Source organism: Tamandua tetradactyla, chromosome 1 (genome assembly GCF_023851605.1).
Source record: "Tamandua tetradactyla isolate mTamTet1 chromosome 1, mTamTet1.pri, whole genome shotgun sequence".
Lineage (NCBI taxonomy): Eukaryota > Metazoa > Chordata > Mammalia > Pilosa > Myrmecophagidae > Tamandua > Tamandua tetradactyla.
The window spans coordinates 40,086,881-40,112,850 of NC_135327.1; the positions used below are offsets into that span (position 1 = coordinate 40,086,881).

At 39.1% G+C, this 25,970-nt stretch overlaps 1 protein-coding gene across 9 annotated transcripts in view; it reads right to left on the reverse strand.

Annotated features, from left to right (window-relative positions):
• Positions 1-25,970, reverse strand: part of CFAP61 (cilia and flagella associated protein 61) — a 355,256-nt gene that overhangs the window by 92,190 nt on the left and 237,096 nt on the right. For 8 of the 9 annotated variants that reach the window (XM_077114804.1, XM_077114796.1, XM_077114791.1 and 5 more), the window contains 3 exons: positions 13,172-13,499; positions 11,797-11,888; positions 1,530-1,735 (listed from right to left, as the gene is read on the reverse strand). In XM_077114804.1, coding sequence (XP_076970919.1) covers positions 1,530-1,735; positions 11,797-11,888; positions 13,172-13,499 — 626 coding nt within the window. The remainder of the gene's footprint in view (positions 1-1,529; positions 1,736-11,796; positions 11,889-13,171; positions 13,500-25,970) is intronic. The other variant, XR_013157060.1, reaches the window with a different exon arrangement.

The following is a 25,970-nucleotide window of genomic DNA, read 5'->3' on the forward strand; positions in this document are numbered from 1 at the left end:
TGTCCTACGACCCAGCAGCTCCAGTGCTAGGAAAACACTAGAGAAATTCTTGCACATGCAGTATATCCACAAGGTTCACCACAGTGTAATAACCCCAGACTGGAAACAGTAGAAACATCAATCAACAGGAAAACAACTGAATGAATTGTGACATATGACACAGTCAAATAATGGAGTGCTATATAGCAGGGAAAACAAATGAACCATAGCCACATGCATTAGCATGAATGGTTCTCACAAATATAATACAAAACAGAACATTTGCTTTCTTTAGTAAGCCAGAAAATTCATTCAAAAAAAGGTAAAACTGATTATATATTATTTAGGAAATCATAAGTATGTGGTAAAGTTTTGAAACAGAGGTTGGCAACCCTGGCCATGGATCAAATCTGGCTGACCATGCTTTTTGATAAATAGTGAGTTATTGGAACATGACCATGTCCACATCCACTTGTTTAGGTATCATTTCAGGCTGCTTTTGCACTACAACAGTGGAACTGAGTAGCTGTGACAAAGACCATACGGCCTCAAAGCTAAAAACATTTACTCCCTAGACCTTTATAGAAAAAGTTTGCTGATCTCTGCTTTACCAGAAAGAAAGGTAATGATTAAATCAAACTTTAGATTGATGGTACCTCCAAGGAGATAGAGAGGGATGTAGTCATAGAAAGATTTCTGAAGTCCTGGGGTAAGGATTTATTTCTTAACATTGACAATGGGCACAATATTATTATCCTTTAAAGTTACATATACATTGTTTGATGTACTTTTTGTTTGTATGATATGTTCCACAATTTTTTAAAAATTAAGGGGGGCAAGGAGAGTTATTCTGATCCTGACAGCCATTCCCATGGGTGTGGATGACACTGGAATTCTATGATTTATGTTCTGCATCTATTATCTCGTACTGGTTCTGCCATCATTTTGTTTTGGGATGGAGGGAAACTCTCTAATTTTCTAATCAGTAGGCTGCATCCATAAGGAAAGATGCAGGTTCCTTCTATTCCCTTCTATTCCCTGAAATTCTATGTCTTCCTGGCAAAACATGATCAAAGAGTCTGAAAAGATTAGATTTACAATATCCAGTCTAAGTAAACTCTCAGTGCAGGGCTTCCCTTTGCCGTATCCTAGACAAATAGCTGCTGCACCTCTGCTTCTGCTTGGATGGGGAGAAAGAAGGCTGGCATCACTATTGGTCTGCCCTGTGATTGTGGAATTCCCCCAGAACCAGGTTCTTCCTGCCCCCAATCTACCTCTTACACTTCTGACTATTGCTTCAGCAGCCCTAAATCCAAAAGAACTTGAATAATCATCTCATCCAGACTCAACTGTGGACATGGAGATCTTCTGCGGTCCCCTTGGTCACATGCTCAGATATGCCTTCTGATACTAGAAAGAAATTTGTGCTACTCCAGCTTCTCCCATGAATTCCATTTTGCTCTCCATGGTGTAACAAAACAGACCCCTCATTCACAAGCCATGATATATATTTCATAGTCTGCCTTTGTAAAACACAGTATCCAACTCACCTAAAGAGATCTGGGATTAGGTTGTCATCATAGCGCTCACACAGGTTATTGAGGACTTGTTCATGCTGCCCGAACAAGCGGATGTAGTTGGAGGCCGGGAAGGGCTCCTTAGAGAGGCATGTGATGGTTTCCACCATCTTGTATTTGTTAACATGAATTCTGAAGTAGTTCCCATCTTGTGCGCTGCCTGTAACTATTTCTAAGCCCTAGTGGGAAGGTGGAGATAAGAATAACATTAGAAACATTTCTGGACTTTGACAACTTTGAGAATATCATAGGAACTTATTGTTCAGATATACTAAATCAGTAATCTTGTCATGTGTTGCAAATAAAAGTAATGGATATTGACAAAACTCAATGGAGGATAACAGTGTACCAGAAAAACACATACTTGGACTTAATGACTACATTTTTAAACTGTGATTACATTGCTCTGTGTTTCTAAATTAGGTGCTAGGTTACAACCAATTTCCTATTACTCAATATCTCATGCAGCTAATTCATGGAATTATGTTCTCTCTTCTATGAGGCACTCTAGGATAGTTTATTATCTTTATTTTTTACAGCATCTTTTTTTTAGATAAAAACTTCCAGTCAAAAGTGATCAGAAAGAATTTCAGTTATTTTGAAGACTACATAAACAGGGTGGTGTGGCAGGGGCTCAGTGGCAGAATTCTTGCCTGCCATGCTGAAGACCCAGGTTCGATTCCAGGTACCTGCCCATGCAAAAAACAAAACAAACAAACAAAAAACCCACAACATTACATAAACAAAAGAAACAAGTGAAATGTAAATCCTTGATTGCTGGTTTTGGTGAGGTTTGGTTATTTGGTAGGTTTCCAAGGCAGAAGGTTCACACCTATGGGAAATACACCTTTGATGAACTACTTTTTAGTTTGTAGATTTCTGGCTTTATGCTCCTTAGAAACTCTGGCTACAGCTACCATGTGGGCACAGATAAGGGAAGATGCTGCCCCAATCCTTGTCACTACTGCTTCCTCTATTTCAGTCCTTGCTGGCTACTGACCTACCAACCAGAGACACAACCAAATTGGGGACCCTCAGTGGACAAATGAACGTCGTGGTTTTTGTGGTTTTTGCTTGAACCTTCACCTTATGCCTCTAGACTTTGAACTCAGCACACAATAATGGTCAATAAGTTTTTCTCAAATGCATACAGACTTAAGCTTTTACTCCAAACTTGAAGGTGGTATTTAGAACCCAATGCAGGTTGGGCTGCACTGAGCTCAAACATTTACTATGTCCTGGAAGTCACTTGGGGACTTTGTTTAAACAAGGATGGACACAAGGTTTAACTGAATTTTTAAATAAACTGAGGCAGCTGATAGGTGTTTGTGTACTACACAGCCAAAGTCCCTGAAGGAGGAACTGATCAATTGTACAGACATAAATGGAGATTAACAGAATCACAGCAAGTATGACTTAGCCAACCCTAAGTATGGTGAGAAATTGGATATTTTGGGGTGGGGGAGAGGACAAATACAGCTTAGGAAAGGCATTGAGGAATTGTGCCTCTAAGGGATAGCCAATTGGTCCATCACTCATAGACATAGATGGATTCAGAGAGGAAATCTACTTCGAAGGCAATATTAAAAAAAAAAAGCCAAAACATTAAAAAAGGCATAATCTATGGAAACAATGGTACATCCACAACATGGAATAAAATGCATGCAATAAAAATTATTGTTGACATACATTTAATTATAGAGAAATATATACAGTACATTTTATCTGATAAAGTAGTTTATAAGAATGCATAATAATCAATTTTGGTATCAAACATTTTAACAAAATGTTGATGGTCATTTTTTGTGGATGGGAGTCTGGGTCATTTTCATTGCTTCTCTTTTTGTTCATGCGACTATCCTTAGTTTCTAATTTTTAAACAGTGAATATCTATGACTTCTGAAATAAGAAAAAGCTATTTTAAAACATTCAGGAGGAAGTGGGACAAGGAATTTACCTAGTCCTCTAGAGCAGCTAGTAAATAGTCAGGAGCCTCTGGAAAAACTGTGTGGGGGATATTTGTGACTGGACACACATTGTTCACCAGTCTGGAACAGGTGTAAGGGCTGAGATCACAGCACAGAGCTGTAAGTAAAGCCCCCAAACTGTGGAGGCTGGTGCCCCTCCCCCATCAGCACAGTAGGCTGTTGGAGACACTTTCCTATGGGAAAAAGAACCAGTACCTGTGAGGATCAAGGGAAGTTAGCTCAATGAAGCTTCAACTGCAGTTTTAATGAACAAATCTGGATTGCTGAATACAAGTTCTGAGCACAGATAAACCCAGAGCAAGAAGGAAAGGTTCTCCCAGCAGAGAGAAGGCAGAGCTGACAAAAGAAAAAAAATGGAGGTCTGTGGAGTTAACCAAGTTCAGAATACTGGAAAAGGGCTGCAACCCAAGAAAAAAGGCACAGAGAGCCAGGTACCAAGTCCAGTTCTTGACTGCAGAACCTTGGGGGCTGAGGAGTGACTCTGAAAAGATATTTTTTTTTCTTTTCTTTTTTTTTTTAAAAAAAACTATTCTAAGTAGCTCATTAGAGAAAACCTCAGGCATTTTCAATTGTTAGCACTGACCCAGGCAGGTGCAGAGTTAAGATACATCTGAGAGACAAAGTAACTAGTCAAGTGAAGGAGATAATTCTCAAAAGGGTGCATCTTCCCCAAGGGAAGGGGGTGGGGGTTAGAGCCTAGCTCAAGTGGCAGCCCTCATTCAGAGAATTCAGACCACAGGGGCTGGGAAAAACAGAACGAGCTTAAGCTTGCCCTCCACCTCAGCCTCTGTCTCAACCTTGCCCCTGGCAAGGACAGGGTCTGCTGAGAATTAAAGGCATCACATCACTTTACACTGATAGGAAGCTGAGAGCTGAGAAGTGCCACCTGCTGGGCAGGATAAGAAAAGCACAGAATCAAGAGGCTTCAAAGGAAAGTCTGACAACATGTTGGGTCTTATCCTCAGGGAAACCTAATACTGATTACACCCTCCTCTTGAGACCTGGGCCTGTCTGGCCTGGGAAAATATGATTGGGGTATATCACATCTGGGGAGACTCTCCTTAAAAAAAAAAGGTTCCATATAGGTAGGGCAAGAACCAAAAAACAAGAGCTAAAAAGTTCTGATCAATTAAACAGAAGTTATACTAGTGGTCTAGAATAAGTTGAACTGAATGCCAAAGAACAGATAGAGAACAAAGCCAACCAACAAGAAAACCCTAGGTGAAAGAGTGAAAATGACCTCCAGAATAAACTAGACACCAGCAAAAAATTACGAGTCATACTAGAAAAAAATGAAGACATGGTCCATTTTTCAAAGGAACAAACACTTCATATGAGATACAGGAGTTGAAGCAACAACTTAAAGATGTTCAAAAAAACATGTTAAATCAAAGCAACAACTTGAGGGACGAGATGACAAAGGAGGTGAAGGACATAAAGAAGACATTGGGCAACCATAAAGAAGAACTCAAAAGCTTGAAAAAAACAAATGGCAGAGGGGCTTGAAAAAAATAAATGGCAGAAGGTGGTATGACGGTGGCTCCATGGCAGAATTCTTGCCTGCTATGCTGGAGACCTGGGTTTGATTCCTGATGCCTGCCCAAGGAAAACAAACAAACAAACAAACAACAGCAACAAAACAAATGGCAGAATTTATGGGAATGAAAGTCACAATGAAGAGACAAAAAACAATGGAAACTTCAACAGTAGATTAGAAGAGGCCAAAGAAAGGATTAGTGAACTCAAGGACAGGACATCTGAAATCCTACACACAAAAGATCAGATAGGGAAAAGAATGGAAAAATATGAGTAGGTTCTCAAAGAACTAAATGACAACATAAAGCACATGAGTATAGATATTAAGGGTGTTCCAAAAGGAAAAAAGAAGGGAAAAGGGACAGAAAGATTAATGGAGGAAATAATAACTGGAACTTTCCTATCTCTTGTGAAAGACCTAAAATTACAGTTCTAAGAAGCACAACGTACCCCAAACAGAATAGATCTGAATAGATCTGAATAGACCTACTCCAAGACACTTACTAATTAGATTGTCAAATATCAAAGACAAAGAGAGAATTCTCAAAGTAGCAAGAGAAAAGTGATCCATCACATACAAGGGAAACTCAATAAGATTATGTTTGGACTTCTCAGCAGAAACACAGAGGCATGAAGGCAGTGGTATGATATATTTAAGATACTGAAAGAGAAAAACTGTTAATCAATGATTCTATGTCCTACAGAACTGTCCTTCAAAAACGAGGGAGAGTTTAAAATATTTTCAGACAAATACACACTGAAAGAGTTTGTGAACAAGAGAGCTGCTCTACAAGAAAGACTAAATGGAACACTACAGGTGGATAGGAAATGACATGAGACAGGTCTGGAGAGGAGTGTAGAAATGAAGACTATCAGTAAGTGTTCAATATAAAGTCATGATATATGTAACAACATGGATGAATCTTGAGGATATACTGTCGAGTGAAATTAGTCAGAAACAAAAGGACAATACTGTTTGGTCTAATCAATATGAACTAACATTAAAGAGAAAACTTTGAGAGTCAAAGTTGAGAACACAGGTTATCAGGAGATATAAAGTAGGTACAGATTGGGTGCTTGATGCTGAAGGAATACAGAATGTTCAACAGGATTGACTGTAAAAATCCAGAAAGGGATCGCACAATACTATTTGATGGCAGCACAAAAGAACAAAGCTGAGTGTAAGTATGGTTGAAAGAGGAAGGCTAGGGGTGTGTGTGACATCAGAAGGAAAGATAGAAGATGAAGACTGAGACCATATAACTTAGTGAAACCTAGAGCGGACAAGGATGGTGATTAAATGTACAAATATAAGAATGATTTTATATGAGGGAGAAAAAAATGAATGTCAACAGTGCAAGGTGTTGAAAATGGATGCTATAAAGGAAAGATACAATCAATGCAAATTAGAGACTACAGTTAACAGTAATACTGTAATATGTTTCCATTAAATGTAACAAAGACAATATACAAAGGCTAAATGTCAATAAGAGGGTATATAAGGGAGGGATATGGGATTTTTGGGGTAGTTGTTGTTGTTTCTTCTTTTTAATTAATTAATTAATTTTTTATTATTTTTTCCTCTTCTTCTTTCTTTGAAGAAGAAATGGAAATGTCCTCAAATAGATTGTGGTGGTAAAGGTATAACTATCTGATTATACCAGGAACCACTGATTATTTACTCAGGATGTATTGTATGGTAGGTGAATAAAACTGTTTAAAAAATAAACAGAAAGATACGAGTGCTGGACAAATGTGGAGAGAGAGATATACTTATTCTCTGTAGAATGGTGCAGCCCCTTTGGAGGGCAGTGTGGTGGTTCCACAGGAGGCTAAGTATAGGTTTGCCATATGATCCTGCAACCCGTCATTAGGTACATACTTGGAAGAACTGAAAGCAGGACACGAATGGACATTTGCACACTGGTGTTTATGGCAGCAGTATTCATGATTTGCAATGGATGGAGGTGGGCTAAGGGTACATTGATGAACAGAAGGGCAAACTGTGCTGTATACATACAATAGAATATTGAGCAGGTGCAAGAAGAAATGGACTTGTGAGGCATGCAACTAGGTGAATGGACCTTGAAAACAGTATGTTGAATGAAATAGGCCAGAATTGAAAAGACAAACATTATAATACCTCACACTTATGGACTAACTACAATATGCAAACTCTGAGAATTGAATTTGAGAGTACAGGTTATCAGGGGAAAGCTTATTGTAAAGGTTCCTAGATTGTAAGCTCTTACAGCAGTCATATTTATTCCAGAATTATAACTGTTATTTCTAAGTGCTGAAATGCTAAGGACTTTGTGTATAACTTCATCAGTCCCTGGAATTTCTGGTATCTATGTGATGCCTGAGACTACGAGCTAGAGTTCTGCAGCTATGAAAGTCAGCATTACCCCAAACAATAACTGTTAATAAAGCAGAAAAAGAGATCAGATTTCAATTTGATATATGAATGAAGCTGATCTGGTTAGGACTAAGGTATATCAGACTAAAGGTTAAAAGGATGATATTGACTATGTTTTTTTTTTTTGTTTAGCATGGGCAGGCACTGGGACTCGAACCTGGGTCTCCGGCATAGCAGGCGAGAACTCTGCCTGCTGAGCCACCATGGCCCATCCATTGACTGTCTCAAATTTCTATTGAGACCAAAGGGAGAGATGTTTATTTGGTGGAAAATTTATATTTTCTGAAGCACACTATCTAATTTAACTTGTATGATCAGTTTATTCAAACATAATTATGTAGAACCTTGGATGGGGAGTGAGATCTTGTTGGTTTGTACAGCTTAATAGGATGCCCCAATGCATCCTAGAGTAATCTGGGCATAAAATTAAAAAGTATTTGCAAAGTCCCCTTGAGTGACTGGGGAAAAATGTGGAAAACATTAAGCTTTCCCACTTGGGGAATTTCTGATATTCTCATAAACACTGCAGACTTCCAATTTATTAGGCCAAGCCCTCAATCTTGGGGCTTGCCGTTATGAAACTTATTCCTGGAAAGGAGAAGCTAAGCCTACTCATAATTATGCCTAAGAATCACCCCCAGAGAACCTCCTTCATTGCTCAGATGTGGCCTCTCTCTCTAAGCCAATTGGGGGTTGAGAGGACCTGTTGCCTCTTACCACAAGCATTTGCCTCTTTTTTTTTTTCCACATAGCTATGCATTTATTATCACAATTGACTTTTTCTTTTTGTGTGAAAAATAGCATATATACAAAAAAGCAATAAATTTCAAAGCACATTGCAACAATTAGTTGTAGAACAGATGTCAGAGTTTGGTATGGGCTTCAATTCCACAATTTTAGGTTTTTACTTCTAACTGTTTCAAGACACTGGAGACTAAAAGAAATATCAACATAATGATTCAGCAATCATACCCATTTGTTAAACCCTACCTTCTCTATATAACTCCACCATCACCTCTGATCTTTATCTCACTCTTAGAGATATTTGGGCTATACCCATTCTAACTTTTTCATATTGAAAGGGGCTATTGATAATATGGTTTAGGGGGAAGGAACTAGTTTACATTCTGGAGAGGCTGGATTTCAGGACTTACCTAGTTCAGGGACCTATCTGGAGGTTGTAGGTTTCTGAAAAGACTTTAAAGACCATTTGAGGTTGATGCCGGCAGCACAAGACATGGGGGGCTACATTTCTTCGCTGTTAGGACTGCTTTGCAGAAAAGGTTGGAAAACCACAACTGAGTGACTGTCTGAGGAAGGGCCACTCCCTCACCTTGGTAGCAGTGGGGATAGGGATCCAGGAAAGGGGACATTGGGAGCAGCTTTGCCATAGGTTTCCTCAGAGTGCACTGCAGAGCAGAGTAAGCAATTCCATGAGGTCCGGCAGTGGCCTTCTTCTCCCACTTCTCCTTTGTAAAGTTTCTTTATGCTAAGTAAATAAGAAAGGGACCCCAGACATCAAAGAGGCAAACCTTGAGATCCACCACTTTGGAAAACCAAAGTTTGTGCAAAGAGTTTCACTGAATACCCCACCTTCTGCTTACAAGGACTTCATTGTGTTTGGGAGGGCTCACGTGGATTTCATTCACGTGGCTGAAGCTGACTGCAGACAAGAGCCACAGTTAATTAGTTGGTAGCTGTCTTGATATGTCCTCGGAGACCTGCTGGTTTGCCAGATGAGAGGAGGGTGGAGAGTCTGTGCACACTGAGGTCCACCTGTTCGATGAGTGTGGTATCGTCTGCATTGTGTTCAATAATTTCTTCTGTTGGTATGGATTTTTTTATTTTCCTTTTTGGTCTTATTTTAAATTTAAAGACCAAATAACAATCACTATATTTTGTCAGCATACTCCTCAGTATATAGTATGTTAAAGCTATGAGGGCTTAGTGAGTTCAGAAAGCAGCTATACAGTAGAGGAAGTAATGATGAGACAATGGCTTAATAAGTTGTGTTATATATAATATCCATTTTAATGAGATTTGGCACTATGTGAGCATAATTGGGGGGCCTACTTGGAGGCTTGGAATGCATCAAAATGCTTTCCACTGACATTAAAGGCAATTTACCTATAGAGGGGTTTCTCAGACATGAATTATCCTTTTGGGGGAAGTGGGCCTATATAAATTCCTGAGGTCATTTCTATTTACAGTTGCAGATAGATCAGGAAAATCAGTTGCAGTACAGAATGCTTTCTGCCTATCCTCACGGAAAATCACTCCACTGAATGACAACTGAAGGCACCGTCTGGCCCTGCTGCCCTATGGGGCAACAATGATCTTTTCACACCCCTTTCCAATTCTGGGGCATGTCAGGTCACTTCCTTTATTTTAAGCATACAAAGAAATTGTTAGGAAATTTGGGTCTTGAATTAAAGATTTCGATGGAGTAACCTAGTTCTGGTGTTGTTGTTGTTTCCTCTTCCTTTTCCTTTGAATACCATTATCCTTATGAATTTCTGTATTTTGACAAAGGTTGGAAAATGGCTCTGAAATTCATGCCAAATGAAAGCCACATGACTAATCAGACTTAATGTTCAAGAAATCAGGTTCTCAACTCTCATGATGAACACATAATTTTAAATTTAATGGTACCCAAAACAGAATTTGTTGTGACAAATTTCTTTATTCCATGGTATATAAGCCAACAAAGCATGTGGACTAGAATCTGTAAATTAGTTTATTATGTAGACTATTTGGGGTCTCCTTTCATCTTTTTGTCAGATTACCACTCAAAGAGTTCATGAATTACTAAAGAATCTTCTACATTAACATTCCATTTGATATTATAAAAGTCTGATAAGATTTGTTTGTACTGAATTTATAGTAAGAATAGTAATTTAGTTTCTCTGGTGAAATATTTTTCAATGGGCTCCATTCTTCATCAATTGGCTATGTTTAGGTGATTGCCTGACCATTTTGGCAACAATTTTACATAATCAAATTAATTCTACCCCAAAAGATTGCCATGAAACAATCCTATATTTTTTTCCTTGGAGAATTATATGGAAAAATCTGTTTAAATCTTCTGTACTAATTAAAAAGGAGGTCCACCTGGCAAATTCAACAAATTCAACAAATGGTGCTGCAATAAAGGGATACTCACACAGAAAAATAATGAAATGTGACCCCACCACACAGCGTACAGAAAAAAAAAAAAAAAGGCAATGCAGCTTGTAATTTGCGTTTTGAGCTTGGAGCCCTAAACTGTCATGTTAGAGGTCTGACTGCTCTGAGGTGGCCAAGCTGCGAGGAAGCCCAGGCCACACAGAAAGCATAAGTGTGGAAGATCCGGACCACACTTCCTGTCTTCAAGTCATCCCAGCCCAGGTTCTGCACCTGAGGTAAGCATGTCCTCAGGTGACCCAGACCATCAAATTGCCCCCAGCTTCCCAGTTCTCCCAGCTGAGGTTCAGACATCCTGGAGCAGACAGAAACTATTCCTGCTGTGCCATATATGAATAGATATTTCATGCTACTAGGTTTTATTGCACAGCAACAGGAACTGGAATGCCATTCACCATGATTCATCACAATTCTATGGTTTTCTTTATTGGTTAAGACAAGTTTGCATCCGAACCTGTGTATAGGGCACCTAAAAGAACCTGGGAAAGGCCTAATGGAAATGTTTTAAACACACAGCATCTGACCATTCCCTGAAAGAGCCAGTTTTCATTGTTTATCTGTAACTATAATTAACAACAATAGCCACTATTGACTGGCCACACATTTTGTGCCAGGTAGTGTTCAGCAATTCAGAGAAGTTAAATTACTCATTCAAGGTCCCACGGGAAGTAAATGGAAGAGCAGTGATATAGATTTCCTTAGGGAGAAGGTTGAGAGGACAATAGCCTGGGTTCTCTTTTGAGAAAGCTTCCTGGACACCTCATCTAACAGCTTCTACCTAAATCTCATTGGCCAGAATCTGCCATATGGACAACTCTACTTTCAAGGAAACCTGGGAAACTTTAAGTTGGTCACATTGCTGCTCTTCACAAATATTCAGACTAAGAAGATGGGAATAGATGTTAGGTAGGCAATGACCAGTGCTGGTGTCAAAATGATTATAAAGCAAGCAGGGCACAGCAGGAAGAAAGGTCCCAGTTAACTAAAATAAGCAGTTTGTGACCATCTCTTAGGGCATTTTACATTACACTAAAGACTTTGAGTAAAGAATTTCACCTGCTTGGACACAGAGTATTTTATTTGCAAGTAAAGTGAATTCAATAAGAATACTCACAAAATCGGGCTGAGCCATTTGGACTTCCAAGGGAGTTGGAATGGCAGGCTTGGCAACGTGCAGATAATGGTAATGCCCAGGAAGAATTCCTCCTAGAGAAAATGACAAGTTTCCCACATTTTAAAATAATTGATAATGAGGTAGGTGATGGAGCTTTTATTTTACCAAAGTACAAACAATGTTTACAATGGTATAGCCTCCTCAGACTTTCCCAGAAAGTGCTCCTAATAGCAGAGAACATCCTGAGATAGTTGGGATTTGTTGAAAACAAAAAGTCAATGTAAATGTCCCATTACATCCCATGACATAGCCACCAGTGTCTCAGGAAGACAAGCCCAGCTGAGCCTGTATGTCCGGTGATTTCCCATAACTCCCAGCACCCTGTCCTGTTACCTGCCAAAGCCAGATCAAGACCTCCAGAGGCCTTACATGATGCATCGATGTTTCCATTCCCATCACATAGCCAAAATATTTTTAAAAGCCGAACTTTATAAAGAAAATCAATAAAGTTATTTGTTCAATGCTTTTGAAAGTATCATTATTAGCAAAGTCTTAATATTTTTTAGCCTGGCTCTGAAGTGTGTCCTGCTCAGTCTCTGGGTTTGACACTCATCTCTTCTCTTTCTTCCCCATGCCATCATCTTTCTTGAGTTGCATCCAGTGTGACAAGCAGGGCCATTTAGTCACGTAGAGAAAGGTAAGGATTGAAAGGGAGGTATTTTTACTTTTTAGCCTCATGTTCTGTTTACTGGCTTTGGGGGTTACAATTTTGTAAATATGTGCATTTTTCAGGTACAGCATCCACAACATTCTAAGACATCATTTTGAAAGGTTTCTCTCACTTCCTGAAACTAAAGGAACCCTGTTTTACTCATAAAATTATCTCCTTAGGGGTGAAAACGAACAATGTTACAAGGCTTACTGGTGAAAGCAAACTGTGTTACAGCTGCAAATGGCTTAGTTTATCTATCCAGATAGCAGGCTAAGGCCCAGGCTGGATTGGAATGATCTCATCTGTGAACTTCAAGTGTAAATGGAGATTGGGTGTAAGATAGACAGGGCAGTAAGGGAGCCCCAGGCAACTTACTCATCCTCCCCTCTCTGTTTTCTTATCTGTAAAATGGGAAGTACACCTGTAGCATAGTCCATAATAAGTGCTTAAAATGCAAAGGACCATAATAATAATAATAATAGTGCCAGGTCCACAAGAAAATTTAAAAGGACAGACATTCCTCCTCTGTCTCTGTGGCAACCAGCTTAGGGACTGCAATGCATCCTCACCACGTCTAAAAGGAAAGACAGAGGGTAGGCTGAACACTGACCCAGAGCCAGCTGGCACCTTCACCAAGGGAAAAAAGGTGGCTAGTTCACATACCTTGGATCTTGGCTCCCTTGTACATAGGGATGAGTCGATCGAGATCAGCTGGTGGCTCGGTAACAGGCTCAAGAGTTGGGTCAAAGAGACTGAGCATAGCTGCTGCAAGCTGAAAGCCAATTTCTTTGGAACTGAAGCTGTTGTGAGTCCACTCATTTGAGTAATATCGATTGGAGAATTTGGTGAGGGAACCAGCAGCCCTGATGGCTATGTCGTTGGTGTGGAAGTTGGTATCAATCACCAGTCGTCCATCATAGACAAGACATGCATCATTGAATGCTTTAAAAGTTTCATAATCCACGTTCTTTTCACAGAAGCTGAAAAACATCTGAAAAGTGAAGAACCACATTATTACAGAGTTAACACACTTCACTTCACTTTCCCAAGAGTGTGAATAATCTTCAGAACATTTTATCATTTGGGGAACAAAAATTCTACTATAAGTTTGTCATAATAGTGTGTGTGTGGTGGGGGGGTGTGGGGGTCTGAGAGAAAGTATGAACAAATAAGATCATCTGATGTCACTCTTTATTTATCACTCAATCTAGACATCTAGTGGAGAGACGGATGCCAAGTGATGGAATATCTACAAGAATAAATATTTTCCCGGCAGGGAGTTCACATTTGTAGAGATCCACTTAGCCTCATTCTCTTACATTTTAAATAGCCCTGCCTCATACTCCTGCCATTTCCTCCTTCTGTGACTAACACTTAGGTCTCTTCAGGTTTTTTCTTCTGGCTTCCTTCCTCCTCCAGTCTTGAATCTTCTGATTGCCTCATTCCTGGCCTTTAACACCCAGAAAGCCTGGCCCTGCAGGAAGCCAGAGTGGTGGTGCTCTCATCTGCTGGGCTCCTGATTTGTTGCTTCCTGCCCTGGTCTGGAAAACACTCGCTTGGTAAGGAGTCATGGAGAGCCTGCCATATGTAGGTACTGTGCTGCGAAGGGGCCCCAAAGTCTTCCACCTGCTACTTAGCAGTCATCTGTATGCTCCCTTCAATCTCTGCCCAAATTCAGGGCTTTCTCATGCTCCTCTGAACATCTTCTTTCATACTGATGTTGAAAGTCATTAAAATAGTCCCCAGAGCAGTTGTTATTGTAATAGTTGAGAGAAATTCAATTATTTTAATCTTACTTAAACATAGTTTGCCACCTTATTAAAAGCATGCTAAAAATAAACATGACATGGATCCCAAAATATTACTGGCCACCTCCCCCCTTCCTCCTCATGCCTGCTTTACTCACCTCACCTGCACCATTCTGTGCAGCCATTGTTCTGGGCCACAGGTACTCCCATTCCATATCCCCATATCCACGTGCAGGGAGTCCTCAGATCCTACACTGCCCAATTTAGTAGGCTCTAGTCACATGTGGCTATATTAATGTACATCTAAATTAATTTAAATTTAATTTAAAATTCAGTTCCTTGGTCACAGTACCCCATTTCAAGTGCTCAATAACTGCAAGTGGCTAGAGGCTACCATACTAAAGGGTGCAGATTTCCATCGTCAGAGAGAGTTCTGCTGGGCAGCCTAGGTGCACATCTATGATTTCTGTGATCTCTTGTTTTCCCCCTCTGAGGGAGCCCACATGGGCTTCTCCCTTTCCCCTATCTTTATTCACTTAGTTATTTACTCCCATCCCAGTTAATCCCATCCCAGATAGCTGCTTTCTTTCAAATTTCTTTAAAATATTTTTTGTTTTATAACTCTTACCCAGTAACCACAGAAAATATATTCTCTGAGTCTTTCTTTGACTCTGAATAGTTCTGTCTACCTACCCTCTGTAATAGTTACATTCAGGTATCAACTTGGCCAGGTGATGGTGCCTAGTTGTTCTAGAGCTGTGAGCTTAAATCATTAGTGAAATTCATCTATGGCTGATTACATCTGTGGTCAGCTAAAGGGACAACCTTCAGCAATGAGTAAGGCTTAACAGGAGAGGTCAGAAGAGAGATAAACAGCTCAGAAAAGCCCAGCAGGGCTCAACACAGCCCAGCATGCCTCAGTTCAGTGCTCAGAGATGGCTCAGACCCAGATGTTTGGAGGTATAGAAAGGGAAAGCCGTTTGGACCCAGAAGCTGGAAGAGAGGGCCAGCAGACGTCACCATCCCAAATTAGTAAATTTGTAACTAAATAAGTCCCCTTTATAAAAGCCAGCCCATCTCTAATGTATTGCATTCTGGCAGCATTTCCAAACTAAAACACCTCTCTCCTTTTTATTTCTCTTCCAATGTCCCTTCCCATCATTTGACCTTGATTCAACCAAAAACTGTCCTAACATATATGAGTTATACATTTGCTACACTTATATAAAAATATGGAAAGCCATTTACCCAAATTAAAATTATACATATAGAACAGTGCCATCAACCTCTTGAGTCCTTAAAAATACCTAGAAGTCCCCTTCGACATTCCCACAAAAGTTCTTCCATCTACCCAGTTTTTCTAATTAAACTTTCTTTTCATTAATCAGCATGTTAAGTATACTAGTTCTTCTTTTCTTGAGTATTAAAAATTACTTGTATTTCAGCAGTATTATTTTATGCGTAGGAATTCACAACTTTGGTTACATTTGCAGTTTCAAAGGAGTTTGTGAACTAGACCAAAAACCAAACAAGCATATTCTAACATTGTTAATGGGAACATGACTTCTAAGTTACAGACTTATCAAATACATCTCCTGAGCTCCTATAATGTAACTGAACATCACACATTGAATAAAAATAGGAAGCAGAAAAATCTGGCCACATTGATGTGGTTCTGAATAAATATTTCAAGACCACTTATATTGACATTTTTGATTATGGAGAACAAAACTCGCTGGTTACTGTCTACGTGGGACATGACTCCCAAGGGTGTGGACCTTCCTGGCAATGTGGGACAGAAATCCTAGAATGAGCTGAGACTCAGCATCAAGGGAGTGAGAAAACCTTCTCGACCAAAAAGGGGAAGAGTGAAATGAGACAAAGTGTCAATGGCTGAGAGATTCCAAACAGAGTGGGGAGGTTATTCTGGAGGTTATTCTTACGCATTAAGTAGCTATCACCTTGTTACTCAAGATATAATGGAGAGGCTGGAGGAAACTGCCTGAAAATGTAGAGCTGTGTTCCAGTAGCCATGCTTCTTGAAAATGATTATATAATGATATAGCTTTCACAATGTGACTGTGTGATTGTGAAATTTTATCTATCTTGTCAACAGATGAGTAGAACATATGGAAATAAAAATAAATAATAGGGGGAACAAATGTTAAAATAAATATAGTTTGAAATGCTAGTGATCAATGAAAGGGCGGGGTAAGGGGTATGGTATATGTCATGGTCAGGTTCATGTGTCAACTTGGCCAAGTTGTGGTACCTGTTTATCTGGTTGGGCAAGTGCTAGACTGTCTGTTGCAATGAGGACATTTCATAGAATTAGATCATGATCACGTCACCTGCATCCCCAGCTGATTCCATTTGTAATCAGCCAAAGGGGAGTGTCTTCTGCAATGAGTGATGCTTAATCTAATCACAGGAAACCTTTTAAGGAGGATTCAGAGGAGACAGGTTCCATTCCTGCTTTGGCTAGTGAGCCTCTTCTGTCGAGTTCATCCAGACCCACCATTGGAGTCATTGGCTTCACAGCCTACCCTACGGATTTTGGACTCTGCATTCCTGCAGTCACATGAGACACTTTTATAAATTTTATATTTGCAAGTGTTCCCTGTTGATTCTGTCTCTCTAGAGAACCCTAACTAATACAGTATGTATAATTTTTTTCTGTTTTCGTTTTATTTCTTTTTCTGAATTGATGCAAATGTTCTAAGAAATGATCATGATGATGGATATGCAACTATGTGATGATATTGTGAATTACTGATTATATATGTAGAACAGAATGATCATATGTTAAGAATGTTTGTGTTTCTTTCTTGTAATATTTTTTAATATAAAAATTAATTTAAAAAATTAAAAAAAAAACTCGCTGGTTAGCTTGGAAAGGTGAGAGTCAGCGATCTGATAAGCCTCGTCCATTCATTTATACATTCAGGAAAGCAGCTGACGTGCCAAGCACTGTGCAAGGACCTGAGAATGTCACGGGAACTTACAATCTAACTGGTGAAGTGGATATCAAAGATGTCATCTCATAGTTAAGCAAAGGATTCTGGAATGTGATGAGTGCTGCGTAGGAAAGGTAGGGAGTGCCTCAAAAGCCAGTGTATCTGGGAGCCTACTCTGGCTAGAGGCTGGATCATTTGAGGCCTTCAAATGGGGCTTACAACACTAATTTCTGGTATGGCGGCATCACACCCTCAGACTAATCCTTCCACTAATAATAACTGTAGTTTCCGGTCAAAATACAAAAAGACTACTTGACGATTTCAATGAATGTTTAAAAGGAGGTAGATTGTGCAGGGGAATAAAAACTTGGAGCCATGACCAGCATGGGGGTAATTTCTATCTTATTTATTTATTTATTTGGTGACTTTTTAAAAAATGAGGGTGGGCTATAATCATTTTATAATCATTTTTAGGTAGATTGTGCAGGGGAATAAAAACTTGGAGCCATGACCAGCATGGGGGTAATTTCTATCTTATTTATTTATTTATTTGGTGACTTTTTAAAAAATGAGGGTGGGCTATAATCATTTTATGGGTTTATTAGAAAAATAGAGATGATTAAGGAAAGAGTCAATGAACATGTTATATCCATATATATTATTCAATTTGAAGAAAAGAGAGAGAGATTGAAACAAATTGAAAAGCCTTAAAGCCTCAAGGGAGAACATTAAAAAGCCTAATAAATATATAATTGGAGTCCCAGAAGAAGAAGAGGAAAGAAGAGTGGAAGAAAATAGTATTTAAGGAAAAAATGGGGGGACTTCCAGGAAGATGGCAGAGTGGTATAGATTGAGTTCACCCCTACTCCGTGAGACAAGATATAAGATGAGAAGAGAATGACTAGGACTGCAGTGCTGGTGGGGGGAGAGCAGTGAGTGATTGTAGAGGGTCTTCATTGATTCTTGGGGAGAAGAGAGGCGGGGGATCTGGTGGGGTGAGAGGGGTGGGTTGGATCGACAGTGGGGTGGATGGCACAGTGAGGGTGGATGGCAGCATGCAGGGAGGCGCAGATCAGAGGAAACTGACCTCCCTCTGTTCCAGCCTGCCCCAGCTGCTGCCCCAGCTCCCAGGATGGCTTCACAGCTGGCAGCAGCCTTAGTGAGCTCAGATGTAGGCCTGGCTGTCCACTGTGAAGGGCCAGGCCTTTGGGTGTTGGGAGTATTTGCCTTCAGCCATGAATAGCCGACTCATAAGGAACAGTGTGTGGTGGGTGTGCCAGGTGCCAGGTGCTGTGGGTTGGTTGATCCTCCCCGGCACAGTTCTCCACTACCCCCAATCTGTGCCAGGTCCAGCAATCCTGCCATTATGGGCTGGGAGCAGCACCCCCACCATGCATGCCATCTTCCAGCCAGTGGTTGCAGTCAGAGAGGGGCAGGCCCTAGGGGGAGGAGGTGCCTCAGGTGCAGTAAGTACAGGCCAGCAGACTCCCTATCTGCCTAGTTTTCTTTCCCTTTTTTCTATTTTTTTCTGCTTTTAAAATATATTTTCTCTATATATTTTATTAGTATTAGTTATTTTTATTTATATATTTTATATATTTCTATTTTTATGAATTTCTTGTTTCTTATTTTTAATTTATATTTATTTTTAAATTTTTCTCTCCTTTCTGTGGGCACCAGTTTGAGTTCATTCCCAATATATCTTGGGATATCTTCTTATGACATTGGGGCTAACTACAGTTCAAGTATGTTTTTTTCCATATTTTTATTTTATTTTATTATTTATTTATTTTTATTTTTATTATTTTGGGGTGCATGGGCCAGGAATTGAGCCCAGGTGTTCCACGTGGTGGGCAGGTGTTCTGCCACTGAAACACCTATGCACCCCTGCCTAGCTTTAATATACCCTCGGTAAAACTGTATCCACTACATGAGATACTGTCTTGGTTTGGTGGGGAATTACTAACAAAGCAAGTACAAAAGGAAACCTCCAATGCGAAACCAAGTAAACACAAAACTTTAGACAAGTGAAGGAAATAAACTTGCAAAATAATCATATTAAGATAATCAATGGAAACACAATGGAAAATCACAAAACATGGGAAGTTCCAAGCAGAAATGGCCCAACCAAACAACCAAATCAAAACTCTGGAGGGAAGAGTCAGGGCAAGATGGTGGCTTAATGAGGTATGGAATTTAGTTCATCCTCCAGAGCAGCTAGTAAATAGCCAAGAACAGTACAGAACAACTTCTGGGGCCACATCAATGACCAGACACACAATATACACCAGTCTGGACAAGCTGGACCAGCTGAGACTCCATACAGAACTCTAAGGCCCCCAAGCCATGGAGGCCAGTGCCTCTTCCCCACAGGCATAGCAGGCTGTCTCCCCCTGGGGAAAGGAAACAGACTTTACTAGCAGCAAGGGCTTAGTTCAACCAAGCTCCAATTACAGAATTAATTAACAAATTCTGACTACAGAAAATATTCTGAAAATAGGCCACCAGCTCAGATGAATTTGGAATAAGGGCTAAAGGTACCAGGAGTTTCTGCCCCAGCAGAGAGGGGGCAGGGCTGATGGAAAAATAAAACAAAACAGAGGCTTTTTGAGTCAGACAGCACAAAATACTTGAAAAGGGCTGGACCCTAAAAAAGTGTCCTGGTACAAGGTACCAACTTAAGCTCTTGGTTAACAAACCTGAGGAACAGGGGTCCTGTTCTGAAAGGGATTTTTTTTTTCTTTTTTTCTACAACTTAACAGTGCATTAGATAGAACTGAAAGGTTTCTCAGGCTCCAACTGCCCCAGGCAAGGGCCTTAAGCTTGTCTGAGAGACAAAGTAACTAGTTAAGTTAAAGGAGTTAATTCCCTAAAAGCTGTACTTTCCCCAAGAAAAAGGTGGGGCCCAGCTCAAATGGAATCCTCCCCTCAAGGAATTCAGGCCCCAGGGACTGGAAAACTGAAACAATTAATGCCAACCTACAACCCCACCTCTGTCTCAACCACACCCTTGGCAGGGAGAGTCTCCTGAAGTTAAAGGCACCACATCACTTAACGCTGGTGGGAAGCTGCAGGCAGACAAGCACCACATACTGGGCAGAATAGGAAAAACACGGAGTCTAGAGGCTTCACAGAAAGTTTGTGAACCTGCTGGGTCTTACCCTCAGGGAAAACTGATGCAAGCGACTCTTTCCACCTGAGAGGAGGCCAGTCCAGTATGGAAAAATCTGACTGGGTCAGTAATATCTGAGTTGACCCACCTCAAAAAAAAACAAAAAGGCTCCATACAGACAGAGCAAGAAACAGGAAAACAAGAAATGAAAAATTCTGATCAGTTACCAGAACCTATGCTAGAGATCTAGAATAAGCTGAACTGAACGTCAAAGAACAGATAGAGAACAAAGCTACCCAGCAAGAAAATTCTAGCTAAAAGAGTGAAAATAATTTCCAGAATAAATGAATTAAGGAAATCAAATGCCTAGATGCCAGCAAAAAAATAATGAGTCATACTAGGAAAATGGTAAGATATGGCCCTGTCAAAGGAACAAACCAACAATTCAAATGAGATACAGGAGTTGAGACAATTAATTCAGGATGTTCAACTAGACATGGAAATTCTCATTAAAAATCAAATCAACAAGTTGAGGGAGGATATAAAGAAGGCATTAGGCAAACAAAAAGAAGAAATTGAAAGTTTGAAAAAAACGAATCATGGGACTTATAGGAATGAAAGGCACCATAGAAGAGATGGGGGGAAAAAACATGGAAACCTACAACAAGAGATTTGAAGAGGCAGAAGAAAAAGTTAGTGAACTGGAGGACCGGGCATCTGAAATCGATACACAAAAGAAAATATAGGGAAAAGAATGGAAAAATATGAGCAAGGTCTCAGGGAACTGAGTGACAACATGAAGCACACAAATATACATGCTGTGGGTGTTCCAGAAGGAGAAGAAAATGGAAAAGGAGGAGAGAGACTGCAGGAGGAAATTATCACTGAAAATTTCCTTTCTCTTATGAAAGACATAAAATTACAGATCCAAGAAGTGCAGCGTACCTCAAACAGAATATATCCAAATAGACGTATTCAAAGACATTTATTAATCAGACTGTCAGATGTTAAAGAGAAAGAATTTTTAAAGCAGCAAGAAAAAAGCAATCCATCACATACAAGGGAAGCCCAATAAGACTATGTGTGGATTTCTCAGCAGAGACCATGGATATGAGAAGGCAATGGTATGATATATTTAAGATTCTAAAAGAAAACCTGCCAACCAAGAATTCTATATCCAGCAAAAGTGTCCTTCAAAAATGAGGGGGAAATTTTAACATTTTCAGACAAACAATCATTGAAAGAATTTGTGACCAGGAGACTGGCTCTGCAAGAAAGATTAAAGGGGGTACTACAGACAGATAAGAAAAGGCAGGAGAGAGAGGTATAGAGAAGTGTGTAGAAATGTAGACTATCAGTAAAGGTAAAAAGAGAAAAAAAAATTAGATATGACATATAAAATCCAGAAGGCAAAATGGTAGAAGAAAGTACTGTTCTTACAGTAATAACACTAAATGTAATGGATCAAGCTCCCCAATCAAGAGACATAGACTGGCAGAATGCGTTAAAAAAAAAAAACAAAAACAAAAAAACAGGACCCATCTATATGCTGTCTACAGGAGACTCATTTTAGACCCAAGGACAAAAATACATTGAAAATGAGAGATAGGGAAAAGATATTTCATGCAAACAGCAATCAGAAAAGAGCAGGAGAAGTTATACTAATATCCAACAAATTAGACTTCAAATGTAAAACAATTAAAAGAGACAAGGAAGGACATTATGTATTAATAAAAGGAACAGTTCAACAAGAAGACATAACAGCCATAAATATTTATGCACTGAGCCAGAGTGCTCCAAAATACATGAGGCAAACACTAAAGGGAGAAATGGACACCTCTATCATAATAGTTGGAGGCTTCAATTCCCTGCTCTCATCAATGGACAGAACATCTACTCAGAGGATCAATAAAGAAATAGAGAAGTTGAATGATACAATAAATGAACTAGACTTAACAGACATACATAGAACATTACACCCTAAAACAGCAGAATGCACCTTTTCTCAAATGCTCATGGATCATTCTCAAAGATAGAACATATGCTGGGTCACAAAGCAAGTCTCAATAAATTTAAAAAGATTGAAATCATACAAAACACTTTCTCAGATCATAAAGGATTAAAGTTGGAAATCAATAACAGATAGAGGGTGAGAAAATTCACAAATATATAGAGGCTAAACAATATACTCCTAACCAGTGCATCAAGGAAGAAATTACAAGAGAAGTCAGTAAATAGTTCTAGGCAAATGAAAATTAAAACACAACATATTAAAGTTTATGGGATGCAGCAAGGGCAGTGCTAACAGGGAAATTTGTTGCCTTAAATGCCTATATCAAAAAAGAGGAAAGAGTGAAAGTCAAGGAACTAATTGTTAACTTGGAAGAACTAGAGATAGAACAGCAAACTAACCACAAAGCAAACAAAAGGAAAGAAATCACAAAAATTAGAGCAGAGATAAATGAAATTGAGAACATGAAAACAATTGAGAAAATCAACAAAACCAGGAGTTGGTTCTTTGAGAAAATCAGTAAAATTGATGGACCCTTAGCAAAGTGACAAAAAGAAAAAGAGAGACGATGCAAATAAATAAAATCAGAAATGGAAGAGGAGACATAAACACTGACCCCTCAGAAATAAAGGAGGTAATGAGAGGATATTATGAGCAACTATATGCTAATAAACTAGACAATGTAGATGAAATGAACATCTTCCTAGAAAGGCATGAACAACCAACATTGACTCGAGAAGAAATAGACAACCTCAACAAACCAATCACAAGTAAAGAGACTGAATCAGTCATCAGGAAGCCCCCCAAAAAGAAAAGTCCAGGACCAGATGGCTTCATATGTGAATTCTACCAAAAAATGATAATTACAAACCAATCTCTCTAATGAATATAGATGCAAAACTCCTCAACAAAATTCCTGCAAATTGAATCCAGAAGCACATTAAAATAATCATACACCATGATCAAGTGGGATTTATTCCAGGTATGCAAGGATGGTTCAATATAAGAAAATCAATTAATGTAATACACCATATCAAGCAAAACAAAGTAGAAAAACCACATGATCATTTCAATTGATGCAGAAAAGGCATTTGACAAAGTTCAACATTCTTTCTTGAGGAAAAGACTTTAAAGGATAGGAATAGAAGGGAACTTCCTCAACATGATAAAAGGAATATATGAAAAGCCCACAGTTAATATCAACCTCAATGGAGAAAAACTGAAAGCTTTCCCCCTAAGATCAGGAACAAGATAAAGATGTCCACTGTCACCATTGTTGTTCAACACTATGTTGGAAGTTCTAGCTTAAGTAGACAAGAAAAAGAAATACGGGGCATCCAAATTGGAAAGGAAGAAGTAAAACTCTTACTGTTTGCAGATGATATATACTATATGTTGAAAACCTTGAAAAATCCACAGCAAAGCTACTAGAGCTAATAAATGAGTACAGAAAGTGGCAGATTATAAGATCAACACCCCCAAATCAGTAGTGTTTCTATACACTACTAATGAGCAATCTGAGGAGGAAATCAAGAAAAAAAAATCCATTTACAATTGCAACCAAAAGAATAAAATATTTAAGAGTAAATTTAACTAAGGATACAAAAGACTTATACACAGAAAACTACAAGAAATTGCTAAAAGAAATCATGGAAGATCTAAATAAATGAACTGGCATACCATTTTCATGGATTGGAAGACTAAATTAGTTAAGATTCTACCTAAATTGATTTAAAGATTCAATGCAATACCAATTAAAATCCCAAAAACTTACTTTGCAGAAATAAAAAAACTAATAACAAAATTTATTTGGAAGGGCAGGGTGCCCCAAATAACCAAAAATATCTTGAGAAAGAAAAATTAAGTGGGAGGTCTCACAGTACCTGACTTTAAAGCATATTACAAAGCTACAGTGGTCAGTATGGTAGTGGCGTAAAGACAGACATACTGACTAATGGAATAGAATAGAGTGTTCAGATATAGATCCTCTCATCTATGGACAACAGATTTTTGGTCAAGCCAACTGACCTGGGACAGAGCAGCCTCTTCAATAAATGGTGCTTGGAGAACTGGATATCCATATACCAAAGAATGAAAGAGGATCCAATCTCACACCTTATACAAAAATTAACTTAAAATGGGGGTGCAAGGGTAGTTCAGTGGTAGAATTCTCAACTGCTATGTGGGAGACCCAGGTTTGTTTCCCAGCCCATGCACTTCCCAAACAAACAAACAAAAAAGAAACCAACAAAAACAAGCAAACAAACAAAATTCAACAAATGATGCTGCAATAATGGGATACTCACATGGAAAAAGAATGAAATGTGACCCTGTCATACAGCATACAAAAAAAAAAAATTAACTCAAAATAGATCAAAGACTTAAACATTAGAGCTAAGGCCTAAACTTTTAAAAGAAAATGTAGGGAAATATCTTATAAAACTTGTAATAGGAGGCTGTTTCCTAGATCTTACACCCAAAGCATGAGCATTGCAGAAAGAAATAGATAAATGGGTGATAGAAACAGGCCAAAGGTCCATCAATGGATGAGTAGCTAAACAAGCTGTGCTATATACATACAATGGAATATTACACATCTGTAATATTCCATTGTATGTATATTACACAGCATGGATGGATCTTGAGGACATTGAACAAGTGAAATTAGCCAGAAACAAAAGGACAAATACTATGGCCTCACTGATATGAACTAATATTAATGAGTGAACTTGGAGAATTTCAGTTAAAAACATAGGTTATCAGGAGATAGATAATGGGTAATTGGTGCTGAAGGAATGCACATCGTGTAACAGGACTGACTGTAAAAATTCAGAAGTGGATAGCACAATATTTCCTGACTGTAGCACAATAATATAAGTACAATGAATGAAGCTGAATGTATGCTAGAGGGGGAAGGGCTGGGGGCACATATGAAACCAGAAGGAAAGACAGAGGATAAAGACTGAGATGGTATAATTTAGGAATGCCTAGAATGGACAATCATGGTGATTAAGTGTATAAATTTACAAAATGTTTTTGCATGATGAATAACAAAGGAATGTCAGTATTGCAGAGTATGGAAAAACAGATGGTATATGGGAAAAAGTACAATCAATACAATCTAGAGTCTATAGTCAACAGTAACATTGTCATATGCTTCCAATGAATATAACAAAGGCATTATGCCAAAGCTAAATGTCAACAGGTGGGGGGATTGGGAAAGGGGTATAGATTCTTTGTGGAAGAAAAGGAAATGCCTTCAGATAGAGTAAGGTGGGGAAGGCATGTCTATACATTTAGTCTGGATTGTATGATGTGTGAACAAAACTATTTAAAAATGAACAGAGAGAAATAAGTGCAAGAGAAAATGTGGAGAAAGATGCACCTATTCACTGTTGGTAGGGAAATGAGAGGTGTAGCCCCTTGGAGGGCAGTGTGGTAGTTCCACAAGAAGCTAAGGGTGTGTTTGCCATATGATCCTGAAATCCCATTGGTCAGTATATACCTGGAGGAGCTGAGTGTGGGGACTTGGATGGACATTTGCACATTGATGTCTCTGGCGGCAGTGTTCATGATCCACAATGAATGGAGGTGGCGAAGGGTACAAGATTGAGGAATGGAAGGGGGAACTATG